Here is a 12666-nt window from a genome sequence, read left to right as displayed (position 1 = left end):
ACACACCAAATGCTTTTATAGACTCAAACTTACAAACGCTGCAGTTTGCCACTTCCTTCTTCTACTTTTTAATGCTGCTTTTGTCCTGCCCAGCTTCCCAAACACTAGTGTTAAAATCTGAAGCCTAATAAACTGAATTCATGTTGAGACAGTAAAAAAAAAACCAACCAGCTTTAGTTTAGTTTGCTGCAGACATATGTCTTCAAAGGCCAGGGTCAGGTGGTGCTGGAGCATCTCATAGCTATGACTCCTTCCTCCAGGTCATAAAAACCTCTTGTACACATCTTCAATAAAACACTACCCCACTCCAGCTTTTGAGGAGTGATGGGAGAGTTGCTCAGCATTTCCAGTTCCCCTTCCCTCCCAATGTCATGGTAGGACAACTGCCATTTTGTAAAGCTCCGACAGCTGAAAGATCACCTACGAGGTCATTAACAGAGACTGTAGTGGAGCGCTATGGTGATTCCTCTTCCCCTACTTCTATTATACCACAGTAACAATGACGTTGCTTTCATTTTCTGTAGATTTTTATTAACTGTTTCCATTTGTTTTCACATCCTAGTCATAAAGCAGCAAGCACCACTTTTGGCATGCAGAGAGATTCCCTGTACAGGTCAACAAGGACAGAGCAGCTGGACTTTTACAATATGGTTCACATGATTTAATTTTATACACCTCTGAAGAGATTACTCAAGTTAGAAATACTTAATTTAAAATGACTATTGTACAGTGGAAATCACTTATTCACAATATTCATAGTTATTTCATTCTTTATTTACAATGTACTATCCTGAGAATTTTCTCTATTAAGCTTCAATTTGAGCAAAGTAGTTTATATATACCTAAGTAACAATAGTTACTTAACATAAGGAAAATGCCATTAGGAGAGCACAGAAAGGGTTCAGCACATTCCCCAAATGGCCATCAAGTCTCCTGCTGTGGTTCTGGTTGGTCTACAGCTGATGGATTTGACTGAGGTGGTTCAATTCTATTTTCAGGAGGAGGTGGTGGAGGCAAAAATCCAGGTCGTTGAGGTGGATAGTGAGGATAAGGTCTCATTGGAAATGGATTTCTTACTGTGAAAGAATCAGAGTAGTCCAGTTAATATTAATCACAACAGTAAACACGCAGCTGCTTCTCTTGCTCCACATCTTCCTGCTCAGCTAGGCCTACCTAGATAGAAGTCACGTGTTACACTCTGAAGAGACAGAGGTACCAGGAAGGAGGAGACAAAACAATCACTTTTCTCAGTAGTTACCCCCAAGAGACTCACAGTAGCAGCCAGTCACTGCCTGCTAACGGGCTGCTCCTGCCAGCATCCCCTTCAGTCCGTAGCAGCCCTTGCCTGCCACACCTTACAGGTATTTGGAAGATAAATGCCTTAGTTCTTCACAGACTGCTTGGAGAACAGCAGGAGGCAGAAGGAAACGCTGCCATCTGATACTTACATCTTGCTCCACTAATGCAAACTCTAAGGAAAAACAGTTGTTTTTCCCTTTGCACGGACACTAGCACACCTCAGAGTCAGAGGACAAAACTTTAAGATTTATAGATGATGCAACTTCTTAAGAAGAAAAGGATTAAGGTAACCAGCTACTTCTTTTCCCACACCAAAAAAAGAATCCTTTAAATGCTGAACAGTATGTGTGGGTGTATTTTTCAGCCAAAGCTAGTATTTGTAAAAAATCAAGATAACCTGTTGTGAAAAAGGAAGTATACACCACCATGAACCTTAATCAGAAAAGATGTTCCCTGTTAGCTGAATTAAGAAGTAGTATGTCCAAATAAAGATGTACATGTTCACCCAGTGTGGTAACTCATGCTAAGCAACTTGAAGTAAATGCTGGCAAAAGCCACGTACTTGGCAGTGGAGGGCGTGGAAGCCCGAAGTCTCGTACTGGAAAACATTCCCGTGGTCCATACATGCCAGCAGGAGGAGGGGGAGGAAAAGGAGGTCCTCGTCTCATGAAAGGTACTGGTGGTGCTCTAGGATCCACAGGCATCAATGGAGGTCTGACTGGAGGGAAAGGTGGGGGCACAAACCCCGAACTGACAGCTTCACTTTCAGGTACCAGCGACTGATCAGGGACCGAGTTCTGCAACACAGTGAAACCAGGGAAGTTAGCTGAGGGAAAGGGAATGTTTCCAACCCCCTCAGGCCCGCTGTCACGTAGGCTGTGACACTAGCTAAGAGCTAGTTCCAACTCTGCCTTAGCTGCAGCATAATCCTGAGCAAGGCTATCTATGTGCAGTGACCATCAGCTTGACCAGTTTCATCTTTTGGGTTATAATTAATTTTCAGCAGGGGTTATATCAGTAATACATCAAAGTTAATTCACAAGTCAATAAGTGTTTGATAAAAGTATACATATAATTTTATAATTTGGACTGCACAGTGCAACATAACATGACCAGTGGACTAGAGACAAATGTTTCTAAATATCTTGCAGAAAATTAAAGCTTCTTTTAATCAAGCTTCTCTTTCACTACTTACACTAAGGTTAGAATGATCCTTCATCCCATCTCCGCTTGGTTCTGTTCGTGGACTATGTTCTGAAGATGTTTGTCCATCTGTATACAAAAGTTAAATTTAAGTTATTCAGTGATGTCTTTCTCTGCACCACTGAATTCAGTACTTTTTTTCTGAAATCAGGATATATAGGCAACAATAACAACAAACTGCTGTACCAAGCAACTGCTCTGCAGGCAGACTGAAAAACAACTGAGGAACACCAAGGTTTGCCTGAGTATTTTCTCCAACTTATGTACAAGTTGCAGCTTTTACCAAAGTTTCTTGTCTCCAAATAAGGGTTTTTTTAGAAGTTACAAGTGCCTTTTCCTGGCAGTGCATCTTAACATTACTGTAGCAGTTCCACTTCCCCCTCTCTCCTACTAATAAATTATTTCTGTGGTAAGGTCCACTCTGGAAATGGCTGCACTATGACATGCTCTTGGCATAGAGCCCGACACCAATCCTATTAAAGTCTGACAAAAACAAATTCCCTCCTTGGTTGCCAAATATCAAGGAGACTTTCAGAACATCAGTTTTGGATGAGCACTCAGAAATGATAATAATAATCATCCTCTCATTTGCTGTATTCACTTTATAACTTAAGAGATAAATATGAACTTCAGTGTTTTTACTTTTATACTTCCCTGAGAACAACTCTTTTCAGTAATAGCTGGAGAAAATTATTAAAGGGAATTGTCAGAGAGTAGAATCTGACTGGATATAAATATACTAAATATATACATTACATGCACTTTCTTTAACAAACAAACAACCCCCCAAAAACCCCAACCAAACAACCCCCCAAACCTAAGATTTGAAAAATATTGCTTTTGTTACAGTTCGGCTTGAACAGAGACAATTATACTAAAAAACACAAGACCAAAACAATACTTTTAACTAGTGACAGAATTTTCATGTACATATTGTATTTCTACTCCTTGAAAGCAAACAAAGCTCTTTTCTCAATGAACAGATAGCTCTTATAAAAAAATCTAAATTACATGTCATTTCAAGCAGGCCCTGCCTTTGTTGATGATATTGTTACTTAACCATATGAAACATTTCAGCTCCTTATGTCACAGAGAGAATAGTCGTGCCTTGATACTTAGGTTCCATAACACTTTCCATTTTAAGTCCTTGTGAATTTGCTCACAAACTGTCAACCTTTAGCTCTCCTTTCTGACAAGAAGTTTCCTGCTTCAGGTACCTCCTCAAGTGGAAAGTTTTTATAGAGTTTGCCACCCCAGCTTAGGAAAATGCATATTATTTTGTTCATTTTAAACAACATTTAATAATCTTCCTAAGTAAGAGTAACTCATTTTCCCTTTAGAGTTGGAGCCTGGATTTCAGCACTGTGAGACACATTGCTGTTCCAAAGTCAGACAGTATGTGCTGGATGGGCTGGTTTTTGTTCGTTTGGTTGTTTAATTGAAGGGGGTTTTCTTTTTTTTTTTTTAACAAATACCCAAGTCTAGTGAAATGTTATGTCTTTAAAAAGCAACATTTACACATGCTTAATGACCTGTTAAATGCTGGCAGCAAAGTTATCCAAACCCCTGTTTCTATTAAGGAGGTTTTGCCCAAGAACTGAATATATAATTTAAAAAAATTAATTAATTGTTGCTTGGCAGTGACTGAAGAAAGGGATAAAAATGGATGCAATAAGTAAGTGCAAAGACAGTGCACCTCTCTTGTCCTTCAGTCAGCATCCAACTACTAGAAGAAAGACCTCAGTGCAACACAAAGTATGAGAAACCAGAAGTGAAACACATGGGAGGCTTGGGAAAGAGGGAAGTTCAGTAACTGTACAGGGACACAATTGTCTTCCAGTAGAGAAAAATTCACTGTAACTCCTGAACCTACAACCCGAAACTAAGTTCAGCATTCCCAGTTCTCACATTATGACACCAAGTAACAAAGGTTCTCTCTCCTATTGCCAGAAACTGCAACAAGGATGGTACCTGACTACTAATCATACCAGTAATTGAGTACTGGGCAGTGAAGTTTCTGTTGCGAGTTTAATGGCTTCACCTTGCTGACAAATCAAACACATGTGACTTACCAGGCATTACATAAGGACAAAAACTGCTTAATAAGTTTTAAGCTCTTAAACTGTTTCAGTCACCAAAACTTTGAGCTTCTGGCAGTTGCTAAGTGTCACGAACAAGAACGTAACTGGGCAATTCAAAACTAGTGGTACTTGGGCCAGTGAAAGGTGTGATTAAGTTGGAGGCAACTGCACTGTGAACTACAAAAAGCTGCCAGTATGGTCAGCAGTCTGAAGGAAGAGGCCTCAGGACCTTCTACTTCCATGTGCCAAGCCAGTGGATACTTGAAAAGTTTGCTGGTTTTCTTTCACTCTTAGTGATTCTAACTCTATCTAACATTACCAAATGTGGCATGGAAATGCAAGTACAGGTTGGTGATATTTTAACACTGTGGTGAGCCTCACAGGACGAGCCAAAACAGAGTCAAAGCCAATCCTGAGTGGTTAACATACAGAACAGTGAAGGTGGACCAAAAAAATACCTCATGACTACTATTCAGGGAATCCCATCCACCTGACAGCAGGGAGGGCTATTGGCAATAGGGAAAGACTGCATCGAGATTAGCAGGTGCTACAATGTTTTTCACAAGGGAAAGGCAGGTCTGTGGTAACTATAAAGCTTCCTCTTGCCATGGCTTACCACGCATAGTCAGCTTACACTGAGATTCTCCGTTTGATAGTACCATGGAAGCAATTCCCACCTGTTTTATCAAAAGACTGCATATTGTAAGTTCGTAGTTCTGCTGGTCCAGAAAGTCTTCCAGTATTTGGAGGATTAGGGAAAAATCTTTCTTGTCTTCGAGGAGGAAGAACTGGGTCAGCGTAAGGCTCACCTATCATTGAAGAAATAACAGAACAGGTCAGTGAAGATTTATTTCTCCCATTCCATACAATTTTAGACCAGCAAGATTCTCTTGCATCTATTAATCAGGGTGAGCAAACAAATCTTAAATAACTCAAACACAGGAATCCCACTAAGTATGTACAATAGCTTATGTTTCTCAGGACCTGCAAAAGAGAAAGTTTGTTGATTTTTGGTTTAACATACAGCAGAATTTTGAAAGTTACGATTATAAACAGCAGGGCCTTGAAACAAAGGTTCAGCATAGCAAAAAAGATCAAAGACAAAATAAGATACTCTATGTTTTAAGCCATTCTTTGGTAAGAATGCTGTTTTCCATTATGTTTTGTTGTGCTGTATTTCCACCAACTTGCTGGCATCAATCAATCATGCAGCTACAAGACAAACTGTATCACTGAGATCCAAGTGCAAAGATGGGCTAAGAACACAGCACAGGTCAAGGAAACAAGATTACCTCTCTGCAGTGTCCTGTCAACAGATCAGATCTGGCAAATGAGAAACTGCCCCCTGAGCAGACTTTTGAGTTTTATCATCAGGCTTTCACACAGATGTGTAGCAACTACAATATGGCTTGCTGCATCCAATAATTGAGGTACTTTAATCTGTGTATGTTACCTAAATTTTTATTTTTTCCAAACTTGTAACATTTTTCCTTCTTTATTAGAGGTATACAGGAAGGTTGTCCATCCCCGCCAAGTTTTAACTTGAGAAATATCAGTAGAATTCTCTTTGGCTCATCTCTGCCTTCCCTGGGTGGTAAAGCGCAATACAGATGTTTAGCTGAAGAAGTGAGAGTGTAGACTGATTTTGTTGCTGTTAATCATCAAAGAGACAGTATAACAGGAAAATATGTGCCAGACAGGATGACTGTACCATGGTATTCCTGTACTATTAATATAATTTTTTTTTGAAAAACAGTATTTTTCAACATTAGCTAGTTTTTATTTATTTATTAAAATAAATTAAAACTTTTTACTTCTCAGATCTCTTATTAACTATCCATCCCAGAGAGGGATGCACTAAACAAACTCCTAGTGAAATGATGAAACCAAACAGCTGATTGTACCCTGCTAACACCAATATATATTAGCACAGGAGAAGTGCAAGTGAACCTCACCGTTCAAGAAGCAGAAGAAAAATACTGTTAAAAAACCCTTCCAGTGCAGTTGCATGTGCAGGTCCAACAAAACATTTAATATTTTTAAGCAAAATATACTTAAATATATATATTGCAAGTCAGTAACTCCATTTTTCCATGGATACAGTAGCTAAGCAGAGTTTTATACCTGGTGGAGGCAGAATTATCCTTCGTTCTCTCTCCCAAGGAGGAGACAGGGATCCAGTATCTGATGGTGGTCTGTGGGGATCAGTTAATCTATCAGAAATCAGCTCTCCTCTTTCGCTACCTTCGTACATAGCAGATGGTCCTCTGGATCCTAATCAAAGTAATCAGATAGTTATTTATCCAGGTATTTTAAATCCTCTATTATGGCTTTCTTCATTAAGTCTGAAAATAGTAAAATAAATCATGAAATGCCAACACTGTCAAGATATGAGAGGCGCATGGCTCCACAGGACACTCCAGCTGTTTGCTGATGATCAGTTATGTCCACTAGAAGCGTTTAGAAGTTTGCAGTGAAAAAGTCTGAGTTCAGGAAGAGCACAATCTAGAGGATGTGCAATGCTTTCTAAAAAACTAGTAATTTTACAAGTTTTGGTTCATTCAAATCAGAAACTAGTACCCTCATGATTAATCTTCTTCTCAGTGATAAAAACCTGCTGCTTATCAAACTAAAATTTTGCACATCAAGAGTTAATACCAGTATTGTAAAATACCCGCATTACATTCAACACTCTTCTGGTTCTTTCTAATTCTTCATTCAAGGAGAAACAAACAAATAAACAAAAAAGATAAGAGCAGGTCAACACATAACTAAGTGCACTAAAAACTGTAAAAATGAGTGATTTTAAATTGCAAGCTTCTTTTAAAATAGACTGGGTCTAAAAAATGACAGAAATACTGAATTCTGGTATTATCCTCTAATTCTCCACACTAAAATTTGAAACCATTGTGTGTTTTGTGCACTGTGAGATGAGTACTACAATTGCTCTGTAGCTGGCATTAAAGACATCATTTGTTTAAACTAAGTTACATCAGTGCTCTATGGTGAACTGGGCAGCAGTTAGGCCTTTGCATGGTCTCTTTCCTTGCTGCATCCTGAAACCCAGTATTCACTCTTCATCACCAACAACAGCTGAGCCACAATTTAAAGATACATTGGACAGCTCAGTTTCATTACTGGCTCTATAGTAATACACTGTCAAGTATAATTTTGCTTGTGTGTGGTATAGGTACAGTTGAACATTCAAGCTTTTCTGGTTTAGGAAATGAATCAACTTTCATATGCACCTGGATATGCTTTTTACAAAGAATTAAAGTAAATAAACAGTCCGTTCTAGCCTTTTAAAAATCAGTATTAATCAATGAAATCCTTATAGAAGAGATATTTGGACATATTTCCCATTAATTAAGCACAGGCTTCAGTGGGTGTAATGGTAGTAGCACATTAAATAGCAGCTTCTTTATTACCTGTAACAGATGCTGAACTCTTCTCTGGCATTTATCTACAGTATCCATCAACATCAAAAATATGGATGAAGAGTGTTTTTCTTCCCTTACAACCCATGACACCTCAGCTTGCTTTCACCTACTCCTCAATCTCTGAATTGTACTGCTTACACAAGGCCTTCCTGTCCCTTTTATCACTGGGGAAGAAATGCTCTCCATGTATGATGACTGCCTCAAATTTAGAACAAAAGGAAGGGAAACAATTTACTGAATCAGTAACTTTCTAGTATCACTACCCCCAATAAAACTGCCTCATGTTTTTGACAACAGTCTCTCAGTGACTGTAGACCAGTGAGATGGAAGTGGCAGTATTCTTTCTTCAGAAAATTAATTGACTCTTGTTTACTTTAAAATCATGGTTATTTCAGCAGAACCCCATTTGTCTAAGAAATTAAAGAGGACTGATTAAGTTTGGCTTTTCACTTTTCTTAATTTATGCTTCTAAACTGAATCCCCTGACCAGCCTACCAGTAACAACTAGATTTTCTATTGTACTGTTACACATTAAACAGCTTTAGAAGCAAATTGAAAAACAGGAAGTTTGTCCAATTAACTGTTTATGTTGAATTGGCTATTTTAATACTTTTTGTCACCAGCAAGAGAAAAAGGTGTGACAGGTTTATAGGAGAGGAGAGAGAAATCCAGAACAGATAAATTTTCAAGTTTAAGAATTGTACCTCTTCCTCCTCCTCCACCTGGAAGCATAGGTGAAAGCCTTAAAGGACCCTCCAATAAAGTTGGAGGGGAAAGAAAAGCTCTTGTTTCAGATGAAGGCCGGCCCATTGGTGAGGGTCCATATGGGGAATGCTCTGGAACAGTTAAAACAAAATACTCAAGTTCACAATACTTAGTTTAGCAAACTGTATAGATAACTTCTCAGGTGAAGTTAAAAACTAAATTGTGTAAGTGAAATGAAAATTGTGCTCCAATTACCATGTGTAACATACTCCCAAGTCTACTCTCATCAGTACTACAAATGCTCTTAGTTTCTACAAAATACTTGACATGACCTAGAGTCACTTCTGACCCAATTATATTTAAAATGACTGGTATTTGTACATACACATGGCCAAGATAGTTTTCAAACAATTACACATGTGTGGTCTTGGGAAACAAAACCATAAACCAAAACAGTTAGGCTCTATTTTACAATTCAATACTGTACCTCTGACAAATGGTCTAACTGGAACATCAAGAGCATAAGGATCTTTTTCTAAAAGTTCAAGTTTAAATTCTGCTTCAGTTAATCTGCAAATAAACAACAAATAAGTAGTAAATGAACAAGAAGTGCAAAAGCATTACCAGACTATACTGTTTACTGCTAGGCTTTCTAGTTAACTGGCTAATGAAGCAATATATTTTATTCCCTAAATAAAAAGAAAAAAGACAAAGGATGTCACAGAACTCTGCAATTAAAAATGCTTGAAAGTATTTCTCTATGCTGCTGTATTTAAAATGTAATTCAGAAGTTGAAGTGACACGTTAGATGTCGCTTTCCTAGTATGACATCACTCTAACTGCATTCCAAGTATTAGTTAACTTCATACCTAAAGGTTCCTCTCAACTACCACCACTTGATCTGTTAGCTCAGTATTAACTTCTGAGATAAGCTGTAAAATCATTAGATAACCCTGATGTCTAGTTGATACTTACTTCTTTGAAACAAAAAATAAACCTCCAAAACATTTGTGTTCTACTACTACATTCTGCTTCTTTCATGAAATATTTCAATACTTCACATAGTTCCTAAATTCTTAATTTCTTGCATGTCATAATCACAGGAAAGCTCAAATGACTCTCTTTCTTTCAGAACTTGAATGGAACGCTGTGATTTCTCTGCCCTGTTTGGGCCACAATTCATTAACACAGATCTAGAAAACACCAAATTACACAAATCCAAAACATGTTCACATGCAAAATTGCATTTCTTTAGAAGTAGATCAAGACTGCACTTACTTTTGTCTGTTATGTGCATTTTCTTTTTTTATATCATTAAGATGTCTTTCAGCTGCTCGGGCTGTCAGCTTTGGGGAAGGACAAAAATCAGATGCTCAGATGCTGCTATTTATTGATTAAATGCTTCATAAACATGACAGTTCCTAGATACAAGACATTCTATGTGAAGTGCATGGATATGACTCATGCATGGAGCCTCATGTACATCAGCAAATGACATTAGCAGCTCTACAACCCAAATTTTTGAAGAATGATAAGGCTTTCCTGCAGGTTCTTAAAACTTCAGAAATTAAATTCTTTGGCTGTAGCTGCTTTGAAGCCTACAGAAGATTTAAAGTCTCAAATTCTGTGTAAGAAAGTTTTATTTTAAAAACAGATAGTTAAAAACTCTAGGATTATGACCACAAAGCACTATAGCTTTTTGCCAGGATTTTATCTTACAGAGACCATTCTGTGAAACTGAAGAATGTATTATTAGTCAGGAGATATTTTAAAGTTTCCTGTTTGGAAAAAAAAAGGTAAAAATGGATTTTGTAGAAACACTCTTAGGAAGCTGTCAATGGAACATACTGTACTCATAGGACATAACGTATCCTATTAGTAGATAAAAGAAGTGAAGTACATCCAGGGAAAATATCAAAATGGCATTGAAACAAGGCCAAAAGCTTTTATTATTAGCAAAATGTCACACATTTGTTATATGGTGTCATGTTCTTCCAGCAGATTTATTGCTATAACAAATAATACCAGATTATCATTCTACTGTGTTCATAGGTATCCGACAATTATTGCAACTATTTTATATAACAGAAGTATTTTTAACATGCTTTTGTGTATTTCTGCAAAATCCATACGTTTAAAAGTGATAAGTTAGAGATAATTTGATTATGTTTTCAGTAAGAAACAAAAGAAGTGATAAAGAAAGCTATTCAAACAATGAAAAAATGAAGATGCACAAAGTTCAGAAAATTCAGTATTTGGAACTTACCCAATTATCATGAGCTTTTTTCTCATGTGAAGTAATCTGTGAAAGAGAGATTCATTGTTCATCTAAAAAGGAAAACTTAAGATTATATGCTCTTATTAATAAATTTAACATGTGTGGATAATTTACGAGACACCTAAACTTCATATTTAACTTTTTAATAAAGTTATCTGGTGATCTCTGCTATGAAATTGTGTCAATTAAAACCAGATGACATTAAGAAGAGGGAGGGGGAGGCAAAAATAAACACCCAACAAAGCCAAGCCAAATACAATATCACAACCTAACGACAAGTGGTATTTCAGTTGCAGTAACATCCCTCCTACTTGGCACAGATGGTAACATAAAGCACATACCTGATTCTCGTAAGAGCGAATGGTTCTTTCTAGCTCTTCTTCAAGATCCTTTGCTCGCTCTCTGTAACAAAATGAGGATTTATGACATTTTAATAAAATGTGGTGGAAAGTACCTTTAAATACACTAAACACAATGGAAGTCACAAGGTATAATTCAACATTTTTTTATCCAAAAGACAGGACTGTCACTTACGGCCATCAGATACACAAAAATTATAGCAGCAGAAGAAATTCTAGGCCCTAGATTAGTGCAAACAGGAATGTAAACAAAAGAACAGAACCAAAAACCCCAACATCTCGCAACTTTTCAGTGGTTTGCAATGTTTCCAATATAAAGGATATCCTTCCAACGTATCTCCTAACAGCCTCCTCTCCCAGCTCAGCACAGGTAACAGTGTCACTAGAGCACCAGGCTGTCATAGACTACTACAGCCAGTCCTAAGGGGCAGTCACTTGCACTGACATTATTTCAAGACCACTGTCAGGATGATGCCACCTTTGCTGCCAGCTACTCTGTGCACAGCCTCTCTAGGTTCTACACTCTCTCAGGAGGTGGGCCGAAGACACATGCATTGCTTAGTTATACTCCATTTCCAATATTAATATTCTCTTTAAAATTAAGATGCCTACAAGGTTCATGTTCTGAGTAAATCAAGAAGGGTGAATTCTGTCTTCCTGTATGAATACTGAAGAATGTCTACAAGCACTTTACATTCTAGAGGAAGAATTAATCTAATTAACTCTTCAGGAAGTGTTGTTGATCACTATTGTTCAGTTAGAGCTAATACTCCCAAAAACATTGAAGTAAGATGGCAAATATACATTACATATTGAAACATTATGCCATAGTTTGAGAAAATGCAGCAAGAAACCAGAGGTACACAGTTGGTGTAACACAAAACAGAGCAAACCAGTTAAAAAAACAACTACAGGAAATATTCCCCCATCACACTATTTTAGTAAAGAATTTCTAAGAGAACTATTTGACAAGCTTTGAGATACCAAAAGAGAATACTATAACTATACAGAATAAATGTTAGCTCTATATGAAAACTAAACATTACATTTATTTCACAGCATTCTCTTAAATTAAAATTTTTATCTCTGTTCAGTAAAGGCAATTACATTAGAGACCCACTTCTATTACAGCATTAAAGCTAACATATCCATACAATTAGCATTCTAATGGAAGAGAAGTTGCTAGTAATCTTCAACACCCAAATGTTCAAACAAAGCAAAAACACCCTTAGTCTGTATTATTACACACAAACTAGCATGTAATGCACACACCCCCCCCCAAAGAAACTAGAATAATAACT

General features: G+C 37.4%; 1 protein-coding gene across 7 annotated transcripts in view; it reads right to left on the bottom strand.

Moving 5' to 3' along the window:
• Window positions 1–509: 509 nt before the first annotated feature.
• Window positions 510–12666, bottom strand: part of MIA2 (MIA SH3 domain ER export factor 2) — a 37110-nt gene continuing 24953 nt past the window's right edge. For 6 of the 7 annotated variants that reach the window (XM_027671243.1, XM_027671251.1, XM_027671265.1 and 3 more), the window contains 10 exons: window positions 11348–11408; window positions 10995–11030; window positions 10007–10074; window positions 9216–9298; window positions 8728–8859; window positions 6708–6857; window positions 5261–5392; window positions 2495–2571; window positions 1862–2096; window positions 510–1076 (listed from right to left, as the gene is read on the bottom strand). In XM_027671243.1, coding sequence (XP_027527044.1) covers window positions 925–1076; window positions 1862–2096; window positions 2495–2571; window positions 5261–5392; window positions 6708–6857; window positions 8728–8859; window positions 9216–9298; window positions 10007–10074; window positions 10995–11030; window positions 11348–11408 — 1126 coding nt within the window. In that variant the 3' untranslated portion in view covers window positions 510–924. The remainder of the gene's footprint in view (window positions 1077–1861; window positions 2097–2494; window positions 2572–5260; window positions 5393–6707; window positions 6858–8727; window positions 8860–9215; window positions 9299–10006; window positions 10075–10994; window positions 11031–11347; window positions 11409–12666) is intronic. The other variant, XM_027671258.1, reaches the window with a different exon arrangement.

The sequence above is a fragment of the Neopelma chrysocephalum genome, unplaced genomic scaffold (assembly GCF_003984885.1).
Source record: "Neopelma chrysocephalum unplaced genomic scaffold, ASM398488v2 Primary Assembly neopelma1_24, whole genome shotgun sequence".
In the NCBI taxonomy this organism is placed as follows: domain Eukaryota; kingdom Metazoa; phylum Chordata; class Aves; order Passeriformes; family Pipridae; genus Neopelma; species Neopelma chrysocephalum.
Note: the sequence above shows the minus strand (reverse complement) of the source record. Positions and strands in the feature narration are given on the sequence as shown.